General features: G+C 34.3%; 1 protein-coding gene across 5 annotated transcripts in view; it reads right to left on the reverse strand.

The window, feature by feature from the left end:
* CDH9 (cadherin 9) overlaps window positions 1-24,641 on the reverse strand; it is a 68,975-nt gene extending 44,334 nt beyond the window's left edge. For all 5 annotated transcript variants that reach the window (XM_063400489.1, XM_063400473.1, XM_063400456.1 and 2 more), the window contains exons 1-2: window positions 24,401-24,641; window positions 2,413-2,707 (exon numbers count right to left, since the gene is read on the reverse strand). In XM_063400489.1, the coding sequence (XP_063256559.1) occupies window positions 2,413-2,707; window positions 24,401-24,628 (523 nt within the window). In that variant the 5' untranslated portion in view covers window positions 24,629-24,641. The remainder of the gene's footprint in view (window positions 1-2,412; window positions 2,708-24,400) is intronic.
* Between the last annotated feature and the right edge of the window lie 976 nt (window positions 24,642-25,617).

Consider the following 25,617-nt stretch of genomic DNA (forward strand, 5'->3'; position numbering starts at 1 on the left):
TGCTCAGGGCCAGGAGCTGGACTTCAATGATGCTTGAGATTGTCTCTCAGTTCAGTATAGTCTATGATTCTGTGGTTCTATGACTTGTTTTACACAGCACTCTAACCTCTAATTACACTCTAAATTCTACAGGACAGAACCAACTAAAAGTTTTTGGCCTATTGCTTTAACAACTTTAACTTTGGGGCTTCTATTTTAGTGGAGGTGGGGTTTTTTTTTGTTTGTTTGTGGTGGGGGTTATTTTGGTTTGTTTGTTTGTTTGTTGGGCAGGTTTTGTTTGTTTGTTTGTTTGTTTGTTGGGCAGGTTTTTTTGGGTTGTTTTGTTTTTCCCCAGTTAGGGCATCCAACTCCTTATCTGGAGGAATGGTACAAAAAAACTCCAAAAAGAAATATATGTATGTGTATAATTTTATTTACCTCTGTCTCTACATCCTGACTCTTGAATTAGCATTCTTATGACTGACTTCAAAAATATAGAACATCTGTTTCTAGAATGGACTGGTCTGGAGTTTGGGTTCTTCTTCTATTCCACTTTTTAAAAAATGACTAAACTACTTTTATTCATTCAAATTCAAATGCTAAAAGTTCCCATTCTAGGTTTTCATATTCCTAAATGCCAAGTAAATGTCAACAAAACAAAGGAAAGGGTTACTCAGATCTGTTTTTCTTTTGTCTTCATGTTAGAAGCAAAAGGCCATTTTATACTGTTTATATCCTTTTTTCTCAAGGAAAAGTACACAAACTCTTCATGTTAGAAGCAAAAGGCCATTTTATACTGTTTATATCCTTTTTTCTCAAGGAAAAGTACACAAACTCATATTTACTTGTGTCTTTTATGGATATTTCCCCAACTTAAAGTACATTATGGTACTTACACTGTCATCCTCCTCATCAAATATAACCATTTCATAGACTTAATATTTCTCAGGCAGTGCGAAAGCACCGGATCATATTCACTTCTCTTTTATTCATGCCTCTCAATTGACTCTAATAAAGTTGGACTAAGTGATAATGTTAAACATGGACATCATATTTTTCCTATCTATTCCCATAGAGTTCCTTCCTTACAAATATATTTCAAATTAAATGTGACAGCTGCACAGCCAACATTTTTTTTTTCAGTGATTATCAGCAAAGTAAATTCTGAATGAAAAGGATTTCTCTATGTTTAATATATCTTTAAAAGAAGCATGCTTGGGCTCCTCACATTACACATGGTAGTGTATTTGTTCCTTTCTCATAATTACAAAATATTATTTTATTATTATAAAATCTTTTTACACATATAAAATATTTTATTTTATAAATAAGTAAAACTAATATTCATACTCTCATGTTTATAAAATCAATTCTTATTCTGTTATACTTCTACTGTTCTCAGAGAGATTAGCTTCTGGGAATTATTTTGTGAAGATACATATTAATCACAAGATTCAATGTGTATTTTATTGTCTCTCTTGACAATGCCATCATCCAGGACTGACTTTGCAAACCATTACAGTAAATCATGAGAAGTAAACAACACTTGAGAATTTTTCTGTTAGTTGTTTCCCATAGCCTATGGATTTTATGCTTACTTATGAGAGAAACTGTCTCTCCTGTAAAAAAGTAGAGCACTTAGGTAGTGATAACTTCTGATGAATGTGTGCTGGTGAATATTATCTATCACTTTATATATTTGAACAAAACTCAGAGAATTATTTTCCTGTTATGTTGTATTTATCACATCTACTGTAACTCCACATTTTTACTTTTCATTGCAGCAGTTATAAATTCATGTAAGTTTTTACCCATAAAGGCAGATATTTTTGAAACACAAATAGTCAATTATTTACAGACAATGTTCATATATTTGGTATGAAAAAAATCACAATTAAATAAGTCCATACTAACACAAACAAACAACAAACAACCCACCAACAAGAACTATCAATACTGATAACAGAAAGAAAAAAATAACTGTAAAAACATATTTTGTAGGGTTTTTGTGTATTAATTGATTTACATACTTACATGTTTAAAGGTGTTTCTGTCTAAAGGTACAAAAAGTTTAGGTAAATTAGACCTTAAAATATAAATACGATGCTCTTTATGCAAGCGATAGCGTCAGCTGTGACAAAACTATGTAGTATCTGATGAGACAACCATACGTGCTGCATATCTTGATGATTCTGGTGGGCTTGAAAGAGTGAAGAGTAGCTTATAGCATGGAAAAAGGATTAAAAAGTGGATAAAGATGAAACAAATTAATAAAAGCAGAAGCCACTTATTTATGGTACATTGGTGGCAACAGAAATTGTTCCATGGATATTCAGAGCAGCTAGTAACAAGTGTTTCAAATAACAAATTACTTATAAGTTCCCAGTCAGGTCAATCAGCTTTTTGTATTTTACATAAGGAGTTTTTACCTACCAACTCCAGACATCTCCGGAACACTGGCGGTGTACATGTCCTTGGTGAATTTTGGTTCATTGTCATTGATATCGTGGATTTTAATGATAAATTCAGACTCTGGCTCCACTTGTCTTCCAGTTTTTCTGTCTATAGCCTTGGCACGTAGCACATACAGGGACTTTTCTTCTCTGTCCAATTTCTTTGCAGCATGAATATCTCCTGTATTTTCATCTATAATGAACAGACTGCCAGCCCCATCTCCTGTTAATATGTATTTTAAATTTCCATCTCCTTTATCTTGGTCAGTGTGTAGCTTCAGAGAGGTAGAAAAGAAGAATTTTATAAATATATGTATTGTTATTACAGACCAAAAAATTCAGCATATATGAATAAGTCTGTACAATCTTGACCATAATTGGGGTCAGTAGTGGTTATCTTCTGTCAGTCTGTTGGAAAAAATGAAAATTTTAGACTCAGTCATACACAAAAAATAGCTGCAAACAAGCTCATAAGGACAGAGGAGGATGTAGATCATATTGAAATAGTATTTAAAATAAGAAATTTATAACATAAAATTATATTTCTTTGAGCAGTCTGACCAGAAACTACCACAATTCTCCTTTTGGAAGATGACAGGGACTGTAAAACTCCCAAATTTCTATTTGTAAAATAACTCTTGCTTTGTACTTACTGGTTGTTGGTAAGGCAACCAGTTACCTTGACACAAAATAGAAGAAATTAGTTTTAAGGCTTAGAATTTCTGAACTTCCACAAATCACCTATAAATGTTCTAATTTAAGTAACTTATGTTTCTAGTTGTATTCGTTTCTTATTTTTTTAAGAACATCTTACCTCTGTTGATTATTTCCTTTTTTTCTAGTCCTCTCCACACAGAAGAAATAATTTTCAAGAACGCTAGGAGGTAAACTTTCAAAGCATAGAGAGGGCTTTAACAACCCTTTTCCTACTCAACCTCTTTGTAAGAGTTCAAAACTCTGTCGCTGTGTAATTACAAGCACTGGTTAATTTGCCATACAGCACCATTATGAAAAAATGTAAAACTAAAATCAAACCAAACCGTTGAAGATTACCCAGGCACTACAAATTCTCACATAATGCACTTCTTCAGGAGTCTATTCTGCTTATTTCACCTCCATGGCCCTGTAGTTCATTTTTATGAGCTTCTGCAGTACATTTTCCTTATATAAATCCTTGCAGTCACATCTGGCCACAAATTGGTGACTTGAGTGCTTCTCAAGCACAGACAGAGAGAATCTTATCTGGGCATGTTTTTGACTTCTCTGAGTAGAAAAATACAGTATATCCACAACCTGAGAAAATCTTGTTCAGTTTCAATAATGGTATTACTCTAGAGAGTCACTAGAATAAGTTTATATTTGCCACATCTTGACTTGTTTCTGTATTCCTGTCAGTGCTTACCTCCTTGTTTCATAGCTGAACCATTGCAATTTTTTATTATTCCACCTGTATGAAGGATGATTGCAATAGATTTTTTCCAAATTATTTACTTTATTTTTTCCTCTATTTTAACACTCTGTCATAACTCTAGTCACCAAATACTCTCTGATTACTGTTTTGGTCTTCCAGAGATAAGACTGGATGAGATAGCCATTCAAGGCAGGTCATCTCACAGTAAGTTTTACTGCCTACTGTGTTGAGTGTCTCTCTGTAATAAATACCTGTGAAAAATATTAAGGATTGCAAGGTCACCTGCTAAAAAGAGATTCTATACATTAAAAGGTGCAGATGACTAGCAGGCTGTAAACATAAATAGTACGAGCTTGCCAACCTAATTTTCACTGCTCGTATGAGCAACTCTGCTGGTAATTTGGGGTATAGAACCTTTTGAAAGGGACAACAACAAGCAAGGGATGGGAGCAGTGATCTTTTCGATGCTAACAAGTGGTTCTGATAAAAAAATATGTATGTCCATTGTCATTCCTTTGCCCATCTTCCTAACAATATACAGACCCTCCAGAGATTAGGTTCATTTATTCCATCCATCTGTTTAAAATATCTACAAAGATGTCAGGTAACTCAAACTTTGATAAGTATTTTAAACTTCCTACTTGTCCCATGTTTCTACCCAATGAAAACCAGAATTTTCAAGCATGATAAAATTGTGACTAGAATGTGATTTCCTAGAAATAAGAGTTTTGCCACCTATTGCAAATTTGCTATTGGGAAGTACTAAAAGTAAGTTTGCAAACTATCGCTTGTCCTAATGTGAAAATTTGTAATTCCTATGTTTGTTTTCTTTTGCTCTTCACATTAGAGGTATCTCCATTTATCTGCGCAGCAGTTTTGCAACATGATTGCTTGTGAAAAAGGAAAGGGACCATTTTCATATAAGAATAGATAAAGTAAAATATTATGTGGCATCTTATAAAAATAAAATACTAGTTTTGTAAATCAGATCAGTCAAATCATCTTCTTGCTATTAAGAATTATATAGCAACAAAATATGCTTTCAATTTATGAGACAGAGTAACTTCAAATAATATTGTGAGAGTTTATGCAAAATTAGTATAATGATGTATATATTTGTAAAGAGATACTGCAATGTCATTTTGACCAATCTATACTGTGTTTCTTGATGGTTGGTAATCGTCTATGAACTGCTTAAATATTTTGAATTTATAATAAAAATACAATTCCATCTTTTCAAATGTTAATTATTCTACATAAAGTCTACAGAAAATTGACTGCAGTAAATCACATGCAAAAATGTGATGTGTTATAATAATCATGCCCTTTTATTGACTAAAATAAAGGAGCAAGAGCAGAAAAATTTTCTGATTCGTCTTTCCAGTTACAGTAAATTATTTTTCATACAGAATAGTTTGTGCAATTTTTTTCATTAGTAAACTGTTTAGATGTGTGAAAGAGGCTCAGATGTTCAAACTGGAAAAATAATATTGATACATGTGATCTGAAGTAATCCTTGGCTGCTGTCATTTCCCTCTACGTTTTACAGGCTCAGCGGGTCTGGGAAAGTCCACCATTTAGAGAAAGCAAAACGTCATTCCTGTTGTGTATTCTACATGACCTTTCTCTAATCGGATTGTGGTAGGTTTGAAACCAAAAACTTCACTTGGGTGCAAAATGAACTTTTCAAACATTTCTCATATCACAAATTGTTCATTCTGCAAGTCAGATAACCATGAAACACTTTGATAAATAAAAAGGGAAAAAAAGCACAACCAGCACTCCCACTAAATCAAACCTACAAAGAAAAATCCATACAAATTCTTCCAAAAATTCCAAACAAAACCAGGTAATACATTAGACTTCTCAATATATATATATAGTACATAGTGGCCACAAATGCAACCCCCATTAATTCATTTGAAACATGTTGGAATGAAGACATAACCCAGATGCACTACTGAGTATCTAGATTTCTTAATACTCCTTTGCACACATTTCTCTCTTTGTAGTCTTCTGTGTAGCTGGCTAAACAGTTCTGAAAAAAAATTTCCTGTGGATCATCAGAGGCAGAGATATTGGTAAGGATTAGATGAATGATGATCACCTATTTTTTTAACAATGTATGTAGTAGAAATATGGGCATACATATAAATTCTCTCACAATCTTTTTTTTCCTTTTTTTTAAACGTAGATAAAGTGTGACTCTCAAATTAGCCTGTCTATCCACTTTTGTGAATTGAATTTTTATGTGATGTGATAATTGAAATTTTCATTATTCTCAAAAATCTTGACATAAATTTACAAGGATCACTGTTACTACTCTAATTTTCAATAAATAAATGAGTAAGCAAGCAGAGATTATCTCAGAGTACTGGAGCATAATTCTGGTTTCCCTAAATCAAGTACCTTGCTCCTGTAGTTTGCACTTCACCCTTATTTAGTACTCAATATTTATAAAAAAAAGGTGTTAATGGCATATATTTTCTTGGTTTCAGGCACTATTTTATTTGACTAGGCATTCTTAGTATGTCTGAGTCTAATTCATGACTTCTCTCAAAAATCGTGTTATGCACAGCAGACAAGATATCAGTATTCTTTGAAGTGAAAATACATCTCAAATTAAGTTCAGGAATTGGTATGGGATGTCAAAAAAAATAGAGTAAAAAAATATTACCTTAGAAAAGAATTCCTTAAAGGTCCACATTTCTTATTAATTCCAGTAATCTGCAACTGATATAATTCTTAGCTCTCTCTAATAGACAGTAACTCTTTTCAAGTTAGGCTGACATATAATCATTGAAAGAGGAAAGAATCAATGGACACGGTTAACAAATTATATAGTGTTATGAATGCACTTTCTGCTTTTAGAAGAAAGAAATTGCCAGACTTCATTTAGATCTGATTTTATTTGCAGTTTACTTCCGTACAGCTCTTGTTGCAGAAGAAAAGGAGAAAAAAAAGCAACAAGAACTACTTATTACTAGTGATGTTTATGAATAAATACAGTGAAAACATTTATTTGGTTACCTAAATTCAGAAAAAAGCTATAATCTCCTTCGTGGAGAGGGGAGAGGGGAAATTAAAGACACATTGGGAAAGGGCAAACCCATCTTTATGTCGTGGTAGGCACTCTGCTAATACTTATAAATTAGGAGGTTTACAATGTGCCTCTCTATCTTGGTATGGAAAAAGGTCTATTATTACAGATCTCTTGCCTCCATTGCCTCCACCATACAGTTGTCTCTGCCAGAGGAATCCTGATGTCCTGTGGTCTATTTGCCTGTAAATACTTTCTAGTAGGTGTGAACAATTTTCTTTCCTTACCTTTAAAGTGAAGAAAATACACTGGGCATTGTTGTGGTCAAATGAACTCTTTAGTGTCTCTAAATTGGTATATCTGCATATTTTAGTGGGAGGTGAAAATCAGTTTAATTTCCACATTGTCCTGGTGAAACTACCACCAGAACACAAGTGAACCTCTTAAAGGTTATGTTGATGAATCAGGATTACATCAAGCAGCAGTCAAAGATAGAATACAGATGCATGTGGAAGAGTGAAAAGGTGCAAATGCAGAGTTTTAGGCACAAATATTGTAAAGGGGGGAGGAAGTGCCCAGAAGTTTCATAAACTTATCAGATAGGTAGGTAGGTGATTGGAATCTGATCTGGAAGACAAATTAATTTGTGGGCATATCTAGTCCCAGATCCAAACACCTGAAACTCCAAACACTCTAACATGCTGGTGAGAAGGGATTGAGCAGAGGTTCCTTTTTGTCTCAGCTATTTTTATTTCCTCTCCTGAAACCACGACAGGGAGGAATGGGAGGAAGATGTAAAACTGAGTCTTTTCTTGGCATGGGGAAGCAGTTCTGGGTACCACAAGTTCTGGGTACCACAGGTTATGGTAACCAGTGGTCACCGACAGCTATGTTGTGTTACCTTTCTTCTTGCATTCACTGTCAAACATATTGCCTTGTATACTGTGTATTGTGAAATATTGTGCTTGATGTTCATCCTTATTTGATATTTAGTGTTGTGTAGAAGTAGAATTTAAAAGTCATTTTAGCAGAAGTCCTACAAATTACAGTAGACAATATTATTGTCCTCACAATATTTCTTAGCTTCATCCTGTGGACTTGTGAAGGTATTTTCATCATTTCTGTGGTTTCGATATGATAATCTAATTCCCCTTGTGCATTATATTTGTGTGATGGAACTCTTAAGAAATCTGGTCTACAGCAGTCTTTTCTGTGATTTCTTTCCATTTCCACCAGTAAAGTTAGATTGCATTTGAATTTATACAAATAACTGAAAATGTTAATGGTATGTTTTGTATGTATTTCAGATATTCAGAGTGGCCTACTGCATGCTGTTTGTTAATTTTGTCCGGAATATTATGTCCGGAATGTTTTATTTTGATGTGTGTAATTCAAAGGTCTTTCTTAGAGGAGTTTCTTATGGTTTATGACCTGGTTCTTTTCTTCCAATTACTGGAAGTATAAGAATAAAATGAGAAGAGTTAACGGTATTATTTTGGTTTGAGATTATCATGAGTCAGCAAGGGAAAACTGGAAGCTATAAAAGACAAAGATTTTTAGCCCTGTGAAAATGAAAGCTTATTTGTCTTATTATACCAAATATATTTCTATTTAAAGTTTTGATGAGCCATAATCCAGCTGGATAAATACATCTCCAGGATTTTTTTAAAGTTTTTATTTCATGTACAATTTATGCTTCAGATGGAAAATATTCCTCCTTCTCTCCCAAACCACTGTAAATCCAGTCTCTTAGTTCTTGGTACAGCTGTTTCCACATAGAATCACAGAATATTTTGGTTTGGAAGAGACCTTAAAAATCATATAGTTTCATCCCACAGGCACAGGCAGGGACATCTTCCACATGCAAGTTGTAACTTCACCCTTCGTACAAAGTCTTTGTTACTCCAAATTGAAGATGTTTTTCATAAAATTAACATAATGAAGAATTTCATTAATATCTCTATAGGTAGAAAGGGTTGTGGTTTGACTGTAAAGTACCCAGACCTCCTGGCTCTGGGAAACATGTAGAGAAAGAATAATAGACTGTACCTGACATGGACTATAAACCTGAAAAATGTCATGAACTGTCAGATTTAGTATGATTCCTTGAAATATCCTTTTGTCTTTTTAAATTTTAAGGCACTAAGTACTGTAGTAAGCAATGAGAACGGACATGGAAGCATAAGCTACTCATGTGTGTCCCAAGTGACCCTTTCTGAAACTAGAGAAAAATAAAGAAAGTTTCTCTATTTGTAGGATTCTTCAAACATCTTTTAACCATGTATTTTAGCTAAAGCTCTTGGCCTGAGGGAAGAAACATGTTAAGTAAAGGAAAATATGTGTATGTTTCTTCTACAAAGCCATGTGTCTATTTATACCAAATTTCTATTCATGTATGGTGATTATATGATGCTATTTATTCTGAAACTGTGAAACAGAAAGAAATTGAGTTCTTTAAGTTATCCCAGTATGTATTAAAGCTCAAATTGATTTGAGCCCAGGAATTTGACTTTAATTATCATTCTTCAGCTTGCTTTAATTAAAGAAGGTTGTGTATACAGAAAGAAGATTGTGTATACAGAAAGAAGAAAGTATTTGTGAAAAAGGATAAGTATTACCTGAAACAAAATAGTTTCATCAAAAATGAAAGTGGTGTGCTTGGAATAAGGGCTGGTATCTTCTCAGCCAAACGTAAAATCTCACACACAATGCACTGAGTGCTAGTGACAGCTAGGATATTAGCTAGTGCCCCAACTCTGTGATTTCAGACCTTTGTGAGACCCACAGCAGTTAGGATACAGAATCAACAGCAGCTCAGAAAATATTCTCCTTCATTAGCATTTTAAGTAATTAAAAACTCTGAAGACATCCTAATAGCTGCCGTAGTTCTTCAGTGTGGATTGAAGTAGCAGTATATGCATGGCTTTAATTTTCTATTTATGTGTGTTTAATCAAAAGTTTTATGTATGTGCTAAATGGCAATGTATTTACCTGACTTGAATTTGCGATATCAGCACAAACTTCTTAATTAAACAACCAGACTCTGTGTGTGATGGTAACCTAAGTGACTGTATATTAAACAAGGCAAATGACATTTACTTTCCTTATCTTCTGCTTTCCAGCATCTGGTTCTTGTGTTCAGCTGTCTATTGTTAGAAATACTCTAGAGAATGATATTGTGAAAAACACTGCTGACATCAACTGCAGCTGCTGATTTTTACTTAGTACTTAAGGGTAAATCTTGTTTCCATTCAGGAAGAGTTCAGCAGAATTCTTAGTAGTCTTTTGGTTCAAATGATACAAACACAACATGGGGAAATTCCATATATAACTTCATAGGAAGGAGTCCTGGAAACCAAAGCTGTATTCTCATCTTTAACCTTCTTATCTTTTATGTCTCTTTTGCCCTTTACAATAAGTTGTAGTCAAATCTGCAAAAGTGGTTGCATTTTTACTTCTGCATAAAGAACTGGATTTCAGAGCACACAAAATTTTTGCTCTGTCTACTCTCCAAATCAACAGCTGAGTTATAGGTTTTCGGCCTGAGAAAAAGAGCCGACTTTTTTACCATTATTTATGGTTTGTCATACACAGTCATTTGTCTGTTCCATAACATGAGATACAGATTTAGGGGAAGTGACTCCAGGCATCAATTTTGTCTACAGGTCAGAAATTATGACATCATAACACCAAGCACTGTCACTTTAATCAATCCCTGGAACTGGTGTTAAATCCATCATTATTTTAAAGGCTTCACAATAACAGAGAATATCTTTCTCACGGATTTTTCTTTCACCAGAAACTCCTGAGTGAAATCTGTCTGTGTGCATGACTTTTCTTGCTGTTTTAGAGGCAGTCAAGATGTCCTTTGGTTCCAGAAGATGTGCACAGAGATAGGAAGGAATAAAAACTCTGGCCTGGAAGCAACATGAGTTTGTCATAGGGATGGATTATGCCCTACCCTCTGCAGAACTAATTGCTCTGAGCTCAGCTCTATACTAATAAGCTTATAAGAAATACTCTTATAGGGGAGACCAATGCTATTTTAGCCAAGTGCTTTATCTCAGAGGCAACAGGAGGTGCTTGGTTGAGAGAGTGTTCATTCTGGTCAGTGTACTTTTTGATTCTCTTAGCATCCCTGCCTCCCTGGTCCCAGAATTCAGAACTTCTAGATTATAGTAGACCTGCACTTGGTTTTGTGATTCGTTCTTTTCTATTTTATTTTATGAATCTGATGTCCTTGAACTTGTCTGGTTATCCACTGCCCTCACTTTGGACAAGGACTGTATTGACTGAATATTATGATTGTTTAAGTGTTTCCAGGAATGGGTCACCCACAACAATCTCAAGAATATATCAATAACAGGAATATTTCAGTATTAAGTCACTTCTGATTATAATTTCATGTATATATATATATGCATACAGACACACATGGATACTTATAGACATCTGTGCACTGATCAAGACTGCATGGTTTTTAGGAAGTCATACAGTATAATTGAATAGTAAGATATTGAGATGTAAGCCAATATGATCAGAGTCTTTTCTGGCCTTAAATACGTAAACAGACTTCCAGGTTGTCAGCACCCAGCAAACAAACCCAGACTAGAGAGAGACCTGCTGACTGAATTTTTTTTAAAACTGTTGGATATGTAGTTTCTAGAAATATTCAAAAGAGGTTATTTACCCTCCTTAAAACATACTTATTCTCACATAAATGCATTTCAGGCCTAAAAATTATTATGCTGAGTTTCATGTTTATTGATTCACAATGATCCCTACCACAAAGACTCATTTTAAAATTATTTATTTTTCATAAGATTCTGCTTTGCAAACTGGTAAATGAAATATTTTGTGGGCATTATACACACCTAACAAGAAGAAATTCATTAATTCCTCAATACTATTTTCAGAATTCTATTGTTACGCAGTGGCACTTTAAATACCTTAAATATTTATCTAAAATCAAAATTTCAAATGAACAGTAGTGTAAAGAAGGTAAGGTCATTGTTTAAATTATCACTCAAACCTTTTGTTACTGATTATTTATTGACAATGTTGACCAAAAAAAAAACCCAAAACAAAACCCCAAAAACCCACGCAGCCTAAAGCTAATTATACTGTTTCTCTGTTTTGCTGACTTTGTTGAAGATATAAATTGTCATACAAACTCAATGGTATGTGAAAGTATTCAGTAGAGTTATCCATGTCATACTTCCATCAGTATGAGTGCAATTCCCCCACCTCATGTCTGTTCCAAGACAGGCATATGGCCAACTTCTGGTAAAATCCTGGAAGCAGATTCTCAAAGGTAGGTATATGAATGAAAAGGTTTTAATCAGGACAGGACGTAAGAAGCACCAAGCCTTGAATGTGTGTTATGATAAGGTAACTTCCTAAGGGAAGCTATTTTTTCAAGAACAGTATAATGAAAACCAGTAGTTAGGAGAAAAATGTTTAGTGTATTTTTTTCTTTTTCTTATTTTTGCTCATTTTGTGTTTATTGAAATTGGCATTACTTACTCATATAGTTCTTTTAAATCTGGTTTTAAAATACCATCTTTGGAAGGTCATAACTGTAATGAGGACAAAGACAAGGCAGTGGTTGGAATAGTTATCAACACTTGTTAATTACTTCCATGGCCAAACAGAAACTGGTTAAGTGTAACTCCATTTGGAGCATGCCTGAGATGGATTTTGGGTTCTGAGTAAACCACAGGCTGATGGCACCTGTCTGATTAAACATGAAGATTGCAGCTTAGAGGGGAGACAGGACAAGGCTGCCTGGGGCTTTGGGTGAAAACTCCATGGAAGAGATATAGTGCCTAGAGAAATCAAAGTGTAAGGCCCAAACCAAGCACAAAGCCCAGCAGACTGACAGTGTTGCTTCATATTTCATTTAATAGCTGAATCTTCAAGCTGGTCAGATGAAGTGAGACTAAGGAGACATTAGACAGATTTATTTAAAAGGGATTAAAAAAAAAGAGTCTTAATGCAAATATTATTAAAAAAATCCAGCAAGAGGTGCATGAGGGAATAGTTAAACTACTATTAGTCAAAACATTTGCATGTGGTTAAGGCAGATAAAATTCCAAATACATGCTAATTTTCAAATAACTTTATGAAAAAAAATGATGAGGAGAGAACTGGAGAATTCAATGACCACTGTCTCCATTGTTTTTTGAAGTCCATTTTTGTCTAAGAAAGTTCCTTGTACTTTGGAGAAGGACACAGCACATATAATAAAACTGGCTGTTTTGCTAGTTATCCTACAACTTCAACTGAAGTCAGAGCTTGACCATGATATTGTTAATCATTTGAAAATAGATTTTAAGATAGAACTTGAGATTTGGTTGTTATTTAAAATAAGGGGAAAGGAGTGCTTTTTCCCAATTGTTTTCACTCTTGATGTCCTGTCTTGACCTCTACAAAAAGATAAGCCTTGCCACTATGTGAATTTGTCCCTATCCAGTAGCTATTCCATTCTGCATCAAAATGTTGTCCTTGACTTGTTCTGTGACCTCGAGTCACTGTTTCAGCAATTTTGTTGCAGTTTTCTCTCAGAAGAGGTGTTTTCTCAGTGTCTGTCTCACTGTAGGTGATGTTCATTTAATGTAAAATACTTTGATATATTTCACTGAATGACACTTATGGAAGTGGAAATTATTAATTCTAGAATCTTTTAACAGAAGATTTCAACATTTGATTATCCTTTTCTCTTTTATTGTTATTAAAGACATCAATGTAAATCCTTTCTTTATCCTGAAGATAACCAGTGTTTTACATGGATATATACACACATATATTTTCATAATTTTTAGGACAACAAAAAGATTTTAAATTATGGGGGTGGGTAATTATTTCTTTTTCTTTTACACAGTTTGAAGTTAGACCAGATTTAGCCACCTGAAGTACAAAGAAAATTATTGCAGTCTCTATAATATGATGAAAACAGAATGGGTGATTCCTGAAGAATGTGAGGGACTGAAGAATTTCTTCTGCTATAGTTTCATATTTTTCCTTTCACTTAATGACTTTCTGTATATGATTCTAAATTTTTCATCTGGAGTATGTGGGAATAAAACCATGACCTCTTCCATTTCATAATTACTAGCCTTTATGGAGATTAATATATTTGCATGTTCTGTGAAATTTAGAGTTAAAAAACCCCTTAACACACTTTAGTGATTTATTTTGCTTTTTTGCAACAATCCTGCTTCCATTTGCTTCAGTGACAACGGATACAAAAATATTTGTTCCTATGCCAAATTGCTCTTTAAATTCATTTTATTGTCCACACCACTTGTATCTATCTCATTAATATTTTCATATTTAATTTTAAATTAAAGGCAAATGTTTATTTCTTTTAGTCTCCTTTTCTTTTTTTTTTTTTTGTTTTACACAGCACATGCAGTCTTCTTTTCCTTCTTTTTCTTTTTCTTTTTCTTTTTCTTTTTCTTTTTCTTTTTCTTTTTCTTTTTCTTTTTCTTTTTCTTTTTCTTTTTCTTTTTCTTTTTCTTTTTCTTTTTCTTTTTCTTTTTCTTTTTCTTTTTTTATATATTTTTTACAGGGATTTTAATCTCACCATTTTAAATGCAAAAATTTAATGGTACTGGTAAAGGGAAAACAAATACTTTCAATATTTTTTTTCATTTCTTAATTTGTTCTTATCAGTCAGCTACCTGTTGTATATGAGCATTTAATGCTCTGTTACCTGCTGGTATTTGACAAGGTTTATTCATCAGAAATGCTTATTAAAAAGAAAAATATGTTTACTTCCGCAATCCCTGTAAGACTGAACTATCAAAAGAGCACCATTTTTAAAGGTTCCAGCAGTACTTGCAACATTTTTATCAGTGTGATATATTAGTGTTTAATTCTACTTTAACTGCATAGAAGTTGTAAACCAGAACTTTTATATAAGAACCAGATTTATTCTCAGTATTTGGAAATTTAGTTTAATTCAGATCTTAATCAGAAATATATATTAACATCCAGAAGTTCAAAGGGCAAAAAAAAGTCTACAGTGGTGACAACAAGCAAAAATTTTAAGTTAGGTATATTAATTTTATGAATGCTTGAGTAGAAATATAGCAATATCCCATTTAGCATCTCTGTCTTAGTCATTGTTATGCATCAAGGAAAATTAAAGCAATCTATTATAGCACAAATTCAAGTATTCAAAGCACTGTTCCCCCGGTAGGTAGATAGTAAATATTTGGTTCTGTATCTTTCTCCTTTTCATAGTGTACCCTGATATAGCAGTCAGCCCAATACTTCATGGTTTTTGTCATTATATTCCAGAGCTTTTTTTTGTAATATTGTGTGGAAACAACTCATAAACAGATATGTTCTGAGGAAAAGCTTCATTAGAGAAATGTTGGCAATTGTAATTTACAGATGAAGAAAGGAGTAACATTTATATAAAACAAAAATTCAGTCAAATTTCATTAATAATTTTTTCCAGCATTACCAATTATTTTTGTGGCAGGATATGGGCTAAAAATTCCTTCTTGTGGCTGAATCAACCATTCTAAAGACCTCTTTGAGGTTCTGGCAAGAATTGTACAACTAAAGAAAGGGAGAATTGGTGGCATTTCTCCCTAGGTTCCTCCCATGGAAATGGAGAATGCAAAATACTGTTTTCTCTTCAGTTAAATAACTCAATTAAATTATTGGCCTGGTTGTCATTTCCTTACACTCAAAATTTGAAAAAAACACCTATTATAGTGGCTTCCATCTGAAATGGGCATATTTGTGTCTGAAATGTGAAGAAAGACAGAGATGAATTTGTGACTTCTGAAAAATTCATGGAGGCTGTAATGCTTTCTTAATAATTTTACTACATTCCGCTGTGTAAAAACAGAAAAGAGGGATTTCAGCAGGGTTTCTTGAGCCCAGATTGATGTAAGAGTGAGCAGAAGTTTGCCCAGTGTGCTTGTGCTGCTACAGCAATACATACAGCAATGATCAGACCATGGTTGTGTGTTTCCAAAACACATAAGAGCACACAGGTTCCTCTTTTGATTGATACCCAGCAGAGTGTTAAATTGGTCAATTACATGGACTAGACTAACATTTTTTTTTCAATTTCCAGGAGACTGAAATGTGTGATGATTCCTGCAATACACAAGTTTTGATGTATCAGACAGGTATAGGAGAAAAACACTTGCTGTTCTAGGCAGTTGCTTGTTGACAGGTTCACTCTTTGTTGTCAAGATGATTATTCATAACCCTCTCCCTGACAGACAAGATATTGTACAATACCATCCTCTGATGCTGTCAAATCGACCTTTTTAGGTAGTCACACACTCTTTTTCTCTGATGGCTTTTGCATTCTATCACCAGGCTGGCAGGTACTAGTGAATCACAATATAGTCAAAACACTTACCTCCCTCCAGAATCATTCCCACAATGTAATCAAGAGAATAAATAAACAGCATAATGAAAAATACCTCATGAAATACGTTTTCCTCAGCCTCCCACCTTTTCATGCACAATAAATGATTGCCTGATAATAGACAGTGATAGATCTGCAGATTGCCACTAGTCTGATCTTTTTCTGGGCTTAAGGATGCAAGGTTTAGAAATACTTCCCAAGGAAGTTTAAATAGGATAGAGTTATTCTATGAAAAACAGTTACCCATTGTGCCAAGTTCCTGAGCCATACAGACTTTCTTAGGCCTTTTCACATATGGAGCTTGACAAGAACAAGAGACTTTCAAGCTCAGAAAAGCCATTTTTATTAAAATGAAAATTATGTTTAAACTGGCAGCTAGAAATCACCACTGCAGAGTAGGACTCCATTCTCCATTCCCACTGTCTCTTTAAAATAGGTGGTTTTACTTCAAGCCTTGTTTTTTTTATTGGTTTGTCAACATGCTCAATCCCAGTAAACTCCACAGGGGAGGCCCCCACTGTGCAGGTGGCTGACCTCCTTTCTTGTGGTCTGGTTCCATGGTCCTGGTGCTCTGAGCACACTCAGGACATCCCCAGGGAAGGGGAGCTGCCACTAAGCCCAGAGCAAGCATCAGGATGAACTGTAAAGCAGACTCTGCCACTGCCGCTAGGTTGGGTATTGGGTGAACATAACCTTTTCCACACCTGAGAGAGGCACGGAGGGAGAGAGGGAAAAGGGGAAAAGAATTGGACAAATATTGCTGGTTTGGCTTATGCTGAATTGTCGTGCATTGATTTTGGCTTTAAAAGTTGCTTAGTAATTTTTTAGATGCCTGCATTTTTGCTATGGATGAATTTTTTCAGTTAGTGTTGGTAAATTTTCAAAAATTACATTGTAAATTCCCCTTTTCCCAATAAGTATCTCTAAAGGCACTTCTATTACTCTTTTTAAATTGAAAATCATTGGATACTGGATGTTCTTTCCCCAAAAATGAAAGGGAAGAAGAGACAAAGAAATGGAAAGAACAAGGGAAAGAAAGGGGAAATTTGGAATAAAAGGTTTGAGGGTTTCCTCATTGCTTAAGTTTCTGGGTTTATTTTGGTTCAGATTTTTTGTTTGATTGTTTTATTTGACTTTTCCCCACAAAACAAATATAGCTGATTTAGAAGTTGAACTTGAAAAACACACACAGAATCCTTGAGAGCAGAACAGACAGGGCCCTAAAGAGATATACAGGCTCCAGCCTCCGGGTGGGATCACTGTCACCTTCCTGGCATGTGTTCTTTTGGTTTGTCATGAAAACCTCCCATATCAATAAAATCTTGTCTCACTGAGAGTTCTTTACCTAGTACTTAACTGTATTGACTGTATTTACCATCAAAAACTTTTTCCTGACGATTACTCTAAATCAACCTTGCGACAATATGAACCCAGCTTCTTGCCCTAAACATGACAAGAACTTCAGATTGTTTTTTTAACAGCCTTTTATGTAGCTGAAGAAACAGAAGCTGTCAGATCTCATGACAGCTGCTCTATCTGTACCAAACAATGCCAACTCACTCTTGTTATTCATGTCTTTGAAGCCTCCGATCATAGCAGTTGTTTTCAAAAATAATTCTTTATTTTATATGAAATATGATGTTCAAATTTGACAGGAAAATTCTAGCTTAGGCCCATTATTGTAATGTAGCATTGAAGATATTTCGTATTTAAACTGTTTATACTTGGGTTATGCTTGATCTGATTAGATCTCAGCACTGTTTTTGAAACTTCAATCGAAAATGTATTTAGCTTGTCAGAAATTACTGTTGTTTTTTTCCAGGAAAAAAAAAGAGTCCCATTGTGTTTGGAAGATACAAAATTTGTCTTTCATCATCTTTTTCCCTGGGCCTCCAGTCTTCTTTTAAAAATAGCAAAATTTACTGAAGACTTTGTGGGGATTTGTTTGTTTGGGTGGTTGTTGTTGTTGTTGTTTGAGAAAAATAAATTTTATTTCCAGCAAATTTTCAATAAGGTTTATGTTGGAAGCCTTCAGAAAATAAATTATTTTTAAGCAAGTAAAGCTACAGCTCCTTATTGGTATTTGCAATTAACATACGAAAGTGTCTGGATGTAATGAATAACAGGGACCTGTTGTGGCACATTTAAAATTTTTTTCCCCTCTGTTGTCTGTTTCAATTTAGCTTTATTTTGGTGATTCATCTGCCTAGGATATAGCTGCTTGAGACTAGATCAAATATTTTTTGATAAATATGCTAACAGAAGAATGCAGCGTAAGTGGAGATGATTTATTAATTTATGAATAAAAAGTTTTCTCTTTTGTATTTTTTAAATATTGGTCAGACTTTTGTTGTTGTTGTTATTTACTTTTTTTTTCATTTTCTGTTTTGATACATCATTATTTCCCTGTATTTATTCAAATACAAGGAAAAAGTTAGTCTGAGAAAGAAAAGTAAAAACAAAAGGAGACCATACTAATTTTTCATGTTTTATTCAATCTTAAAATATTTGATTTACTTTAGAACAGAGATTCTAATGAAAATATATTATTAGATGTTCTTCAAAAGTTGTGATTTATAAGATTGGTTTGAGATACAGTGTATACTAGATGGAATAGATTAAGAATGTGATGAAATCTTCCCCCAATTGAATTATATTTTTAAATGATAGAAGCATAAAATTTGTTTATGATTCTCTTGGGTTTGCTTTTTATTTTCAATTTACCATAGTGCTAAGTTAAAAGGTATCAGAAACCATTCTGTTTCTAACTGCATTTAGTTGCTGTCCTGACTGCAACAGTTTCACAGGAGGAACAAACAGAATGTAGCTGTAACGAAGTAGTGGGTAGACTTAAAACTCTGAAAGGATAGTGAACCTGCAGATTCTCTTATGAGTCACTCTTAAAATTACTTCATAGAGGAAAAATAGGAAATTCTGTAAAGAAATCCTTACAGAAAAAATTGCATAAATTGCTTTGGGTCACAAAAACTAAGTTCTCTCTCACACTGTAAAAGCAAGATTACGATAAAAAAATCAGTACACAAAGAAAATAATATTAAATTAAATTAAATAAGTAATTATTTTTAAAAAACACCCCAACCTACTAATGAAGAGAACATTATGCTTCAGGATGGACAACTAAGGTTGATGCTGGTTTGGGCACTGCAGTGTGGCCGAGAGCCAGCTTGTCTGGGTCACCCCTATGGGCCATGAGCTTCTTCCTCCCAAACTGCTGAGAGCAGAGACTGAGTATGGCCAAGGCCTCAGCAACATGTTCAACATGAATGAATGAGGATAAGACTAATGAAGAAATTGCTTTACTGCTCTCAGGTTTCCAACTTCCCTGCTATTCTTCATATTAAGAGGTAGCCTACTCTAGGCTGGTTAGTGTACCAAAGACAGACAGAAAAGTAATGTGAAATAATATTTTCAGCCATTAGTACATTTACAGTCTACATTTACAAGAAAATACTATCCATTTTCATTAAATAATAAGAAAAAAACCCCCAAAAACATTCAGTAGAAAGGGGCATTTGAGTGATTTTTTTTTTATAAATAACCAAGTCTGGTGAGGTCGGCAATTCAGTGATACCGCTTTTATTGTTTTTAAGTTAAATAGTTATTAGCTTAATAATTATGAAGTTTAAAGAAGTTATTTTGGTTTTGTCTCTCTCTCTCTTTTCTTCTAAGACAGACTGTTATAGCATGCAACCTTACTTATAAATGTCTGAATATTTATAAATGCAGATTAAAAAAAAGTTTGCATTTAAATATATATTGTACCCTGCCCTTTCAAAAATCAAACCAAACCAAGCACTTCCCTCCCTCAGAAGAACCCTACCCTCTTACTATTTTTCTTTTCACTTTATGCTTCTTGTTAAGGCATACCAACAAATGTCCTTAAAAAAATTCCTTGGTTCACAGGTTGCAGAAGAGAGATATTTCTTCAGTTTGCATCCTATTTAAATACTGCTTTATGACATGCAGAACCTAGTTAATTTATTTTTATGCAAGTTATTAAACAGGAGATTATTCATGAGCAGCTAATTTTGAGCAGTGACATTTATTTTTTATTTGGTTTTGTATTCCCCCCGTTATTATGAGAAAGTAAAGGTGTAGGTGGTGTGGAAATATGCTTTCATTCTTGTTTATTTCCTCTTCTTAAAAATCTGGGATATGGCAGGTGTTTGGTTGCCATGTTTATGATTGGGTCTGACATACATTGCATGGTACTTCACCCATTCTCTGCCCATCAAGATCAGCAAAGTGCTTTTGTTAGCAAAGTGCTTGTTTGATACAGGGAGAGGAGAGCTTCCATGTACAAAATGTAATTGAGTGACCTAAAGGAGGGAAAAATCCCATCTCTTGAAGTCACTTCAATATATTGCTGCATAATACAAAGGACCATGTTTTCCAAAATGGCTAATGATTTTGATCAGGTCTATTTCTTCTTGTCTAGAGATATTTCATAAAGACTGGAGTTAAAGGCATTTGGGATTTTGCACAAGTGATGTCCATTTGGTGGGTATCAGTTAGGTCATTTAGAAATGGAGACACTTGAAATCAATATTCTCTTTGGAAAATAAAACTAATTTTTCCTTGAGGGCTATTTAGTTAGATCCTTCTGTGCAAGTTTTTTCTGTGATTAATGAACACCATCCTCATCAGCATTTTAATACTTCCTGAATTGCTTGTGATTTTTTTTCTGGTTATTTATCTCTTTGGATCATTTGTTACAAAGTGAGTAGATTTGGTGCACTTTTCTTGTAGAAGGTCAATGTTTTAACTTGCATTTCTCAGGTTCTGCAAGGGGCTTAAAGTTAGTGGCAGCTGAGAGGTTGGACCTATGGCCCCTCTCTTGCAAAAGGAAAGGAGATCCCAGATATGACATACAGTCAGGTGTTTATTTTCTCAACACCTTTTTATTTAATAATAATAAAAATATTGTCTTGTTTTTCTTCCTTTAAGAAGAAATTAATCTCATAAATTTAACTATTAATGTTATACTGTAATTCAATTTTTCTGTAGCAAGGTAGATCCACTGGTTGGCCTAAACATTTCCTGAATATAATTTAAAAGGAAAAGAAATCACAGGATATCATAAGAAATTTTTGCATTTGTACAGGTATGAGTAGTAGAACACAACAAATTTAAAGACTTCCTATGCACTTATCTTTTATGCATTCATCTGTACTTGAGACAGGAATTCTCTGAGTTTGCAGAAGGAAAGAAAAATGTGAGGTGGACATATTGTAAGTGGTCTGGCTTTACCTTGACTCCCATCAAATTCACAAGACAATTGTTCTCCATATATCCCCTGCCCTTGAAGGTTGGCTGCCAACAATCTAACTATAAAATGTATTGTTTAAAATAGCATTTCAGATATGAGGGAGACCTCCAGAGACCCTTGCAACTTAGTGGAGCCTGAGCCCTATGAGTCCTCTCATAGGGGCCAGATTGCCAGCCAGGATTTGGACAGTCCAGGGGTCAGTGTCCAGTTGCCCTGCTGCTGGTCTGAACTGGGCTGGCCTCTGAGCAGTAAGAATGAGAAGTATGGGGATGTTGGAGAATAGCTCTTCATCCTGTGTACCCATCCTTCTTAGTAAACAGATTTTATCTCCTTATGTCGTACTGAGGGATCCTTGCCCACTGCCAGTAACAAAATGAACCCATAACAAAATGAAACACCAATAAAGTAACATTAGTAACATAATTAATGACCAGACAGAGAAAAATTTGTATGAGGATAGAAACAGGGAAAACTAATTTTTTAATATTATGGCTATGATCCCCTAGAAGCTTATTTTCTGATAAAGTTTCTTAATTCAGTTTATTCAAATTTTAGTACTACATTTGTTATTCTACCCCAGCAGCCCATCTGCCCGTGCATATCCATATTAAAGACAGGATAGATAAGAATGCTTGTTATGAACTAGTCCCCATGGGTTGGAATAAAAGTGTTCTTACTTCACACAGACTAGTTTGCTAATTACCATCACTTTGAACAGGAGAATACTAAACCTGAGATTTAAGCCTTTCTCAGAATAATGTTGTTCAATGAAGTTGTTGGGGTGCTTTTTTTTTCTTAAAAAAAATTCCTTCTTTGACTTCTTGTTGTAGCAGCTCCCTCTTGGTGCTGTGTGTCACGTGTCCCTAGGATCATCTGAACTAAATCAAAATGGATTTACTGTGGTTTTATGCCACTGAGGACAGAACTATGATCATGGTATAAACTGCTATAAAATTAATGAAACCACATGGAGTTCATCAGTTCAGTGCAACTTCTCTTGGGAACATATAATAATATTAGGGTGATTTCCATCTGTTTAGAGAATCAGTGATGCTGACCTCTCTCAGGGGTCTTCCTGTAATATTTTGCAGTGAAGTGTAAAAAATCTCAACATTTAATGTGAGTTATAGGAAGTGAAACATCTTAGATCCAACTGCTCTACAGCCATCTGGTTTTTCTTCCTGGACTTAAGTCTGTGGCAATAAGGTGCAATAGTTTTTAGTTAGTTTGGAACAAGTAAGATGCAAACTTACCAGAGTAAGTCTCTTACTCTGGTAAGTTTGCATCTGTTGCAATATAATATATAAGCATTCCTTGTGTAAAACAGAGATGGTGGGGATGGTCTTGATGTAAGCTTAATTTATCTGAGTGTTAAAGTGGTTTGAAGTCATTCAACTATATTCAGTGTGACTGAAATTGGAAGCATCTCTAATGTTTGACATTTACTTCTCCTCTGCGACAGATCTCTATTAAAAAAAAATAATCAGTCCATTTCTGTCAGTCTAGGTAGAATTACAGCTATGAAGTTTGAATTATTGTTCACCTTTTTGTATATTTTCTTGATAGGTCTAGTCAATGTTAAATAATATTTGCAAATGTTGTTTTTAGAAATATCTTTATGCAATTAGTTCATCCTTTATTGAAGACCCTTTTGCTTACAACAATCTTTCCTATTTCACACACTGATAAGCAGATCTAGCAATTGGATTATTTGCCTTCATCTTATTTCTACTACTTCATGTCAGAATTTATTTCATGGAAAACAGAATTTTACAGGTGTTGGTATGAGCAAGGTAAGAATCAAGCTGATAGTTATCAGGGTTGATTCTTTGCCATTTGTTTATTAATATAGGGAGATGATTTGCATGTTTTCCAGATGATCATGTCTCCCACAACCAGAGATACTAGTTAATGTTCAAAAATATTTTGGAGCTTTTATCTACAAATGTCAAAATCAGTTTAGTAGCTAGGCACCTGAAAATGAGAGCTATTGGACAAGAAGAACTAGTAACAGCACTGTAAATGAATAACAGAAACTGAATTGGATATTTATTCATTTAAGCCATTAAGATAAACATTTCTTTACTTGTAAGTCATTCTGGATGTATTCTAGATCTCTTATATTCTAGATCTTGATAAAGATAACTTGGTTATACTAGACCATAAATCAGATCTGTGGATGGTGAGACACCAGAGGGCTAAATATCGAGAAATTTTTGAGTTTCATGTTATCAGAGAAGATAGGACTGGACATAACTGACATTCAGAGGTGCCATTGTTGACAACATCTGATATAGATAGATCTCAAAGAATGTAAAGCCCTTCAAGTAATTAAGTAAAATTTTCAATTTATTTCAGAAATCACATAAAACAATATTTTCCCCTCAAACACTACACCCCTATTTAGAATCATGGAGAAACAGCATTTTTATTATTAATAGAATTGTACATTTCACTTAAAAAAGTATACAGCCCAGTACACTGGCAAATGTCACAAGGTAGATGAATAAAATCATAACTGTTCCATTCTTTTATCTAATATTTATATTTAGCAGTTGAGAAAGTGGCAAAACTTGCATGGGCATATGTAATAGGAAATTGGAACATTTTAGTCTGAACAGTTTCCTTTTTTTTTTCGCTGAACTTCGTTTCTCTCACACCCTTGAACAATCATGGAACCTCAGGTGGTCTGTGGTGTGCTTTGACATAATGAGAAATCGGGACCACTACTGTACAAAAAGCAAAACAGCTGTGGAGAAGGAGTGAAAATACCAAGGGTGTTAGATACATCACCTTTAAAGAATCCTTTAAACACAAGGCTTACCTTGCCCACGTATTGAGTATCTGGACCTGTGTACTCCTCCAGCAAGAAAAATTGATTCCACATCCAACCACGCTTGGCGCGGTGCAGCGTTTTTCCATCATTCTCTGACATTTCTGTTATCCTCTCACTGTGTGAGTGCTTGTTAGTCCTTTTTTGGGATGGCGTCATATGAACCACATAAAACACAGAGCTCCAAAGCAAAACTGCCAGAAAGGACTGAGTCCTCATCACTTCCAGAGATGCTGTCAGCCTCCACTCCTCTAATAATTCACCAGAACAAATTTTTCAAATGTTATATTCCTCTTGTAAGAAAAACCTAGGGGATAGAGAAAAGTGTTTGTGTAAGTTGCAATAACTTTTTTCCCTAAGGAAACAAGAACACAGTCTAGTGATCACAACAATAACTCATGGGAATGACAAATAACCACAAAAATTACTCAGAGAGTTTTAAGTCAAGTTCTTTAATGTCTTTTTTCATCTTACACTACTTCACTCACACGGTATATAGAAATTAATTTAAAACACAAGCTGAGTAAAATACTTTGTCTGAAAGCTTTAGCTACCAGCAACATCCTGACACAAGGAAAGAGCCCAAATAAGAAATCTTCCAACCTAATATCTTCCAGCTCAGCCTGATGCTATCCTCCCTTAGCATCTTGCAGAACTGTCTGCAAATCTGAATTTTCTGTTGCTTTGTGATTAATACACCCTATTCTTCCCCTTTTCTAGCCCCCAGTTGTCCAGATCTTCTTCTATACCTGCAGAAAGGAAGTCATAAAAAGAAATTTGTAAATTATTATCTTCATAGAATCTTTAAACAAGAGCAAAAAGTACTTCTTAGACACCTGTGGGGTCACAGGAATCCTGCTGAGGCTAACAAAACTTTGTATTTGGAAAAGAATTCTCCATTTGGAATGTATTTCATTTTTCCTTGAATCATGGCTGAATGCATGAGAATTTTCATTATATAGAACCTAACTGTAATTAGTATTTTTCCGAAAATTACTCTGATGTTTTCTGTGGAAGTTGGTAAGCAATATTTACTCAAACCAAATCAATATTATACTCTTTATCTGGCAGTACAACTGAAGTGCCTAATGTCCCAGTCTTTTCCATAATTTTTTTCACGTTAAGTCTGTTTCTGCTTTAGGATAGCTTTAGCTGAGTTGTCACTGTATATTACAGAAATCATATGAAAACAATTCAGCAGCAAAAGG

The sequence above is a fragment of the Prinia subflava genome, chromosome 1 (genome assembly GCF_021018805.1).
Source record: "Prinia subflava isolate CZ2003 ecotype Zambia chromosome 1, Cam_Psub_1.2, whole genome shotgun sequence".
Classification (NCBI taxonomy): domain Eukaryota; kingdom Metazoa; phylum Chordata; class Aves; order Passeriformes; family Cisticolidae; genus Prinia; species Prinia subflava.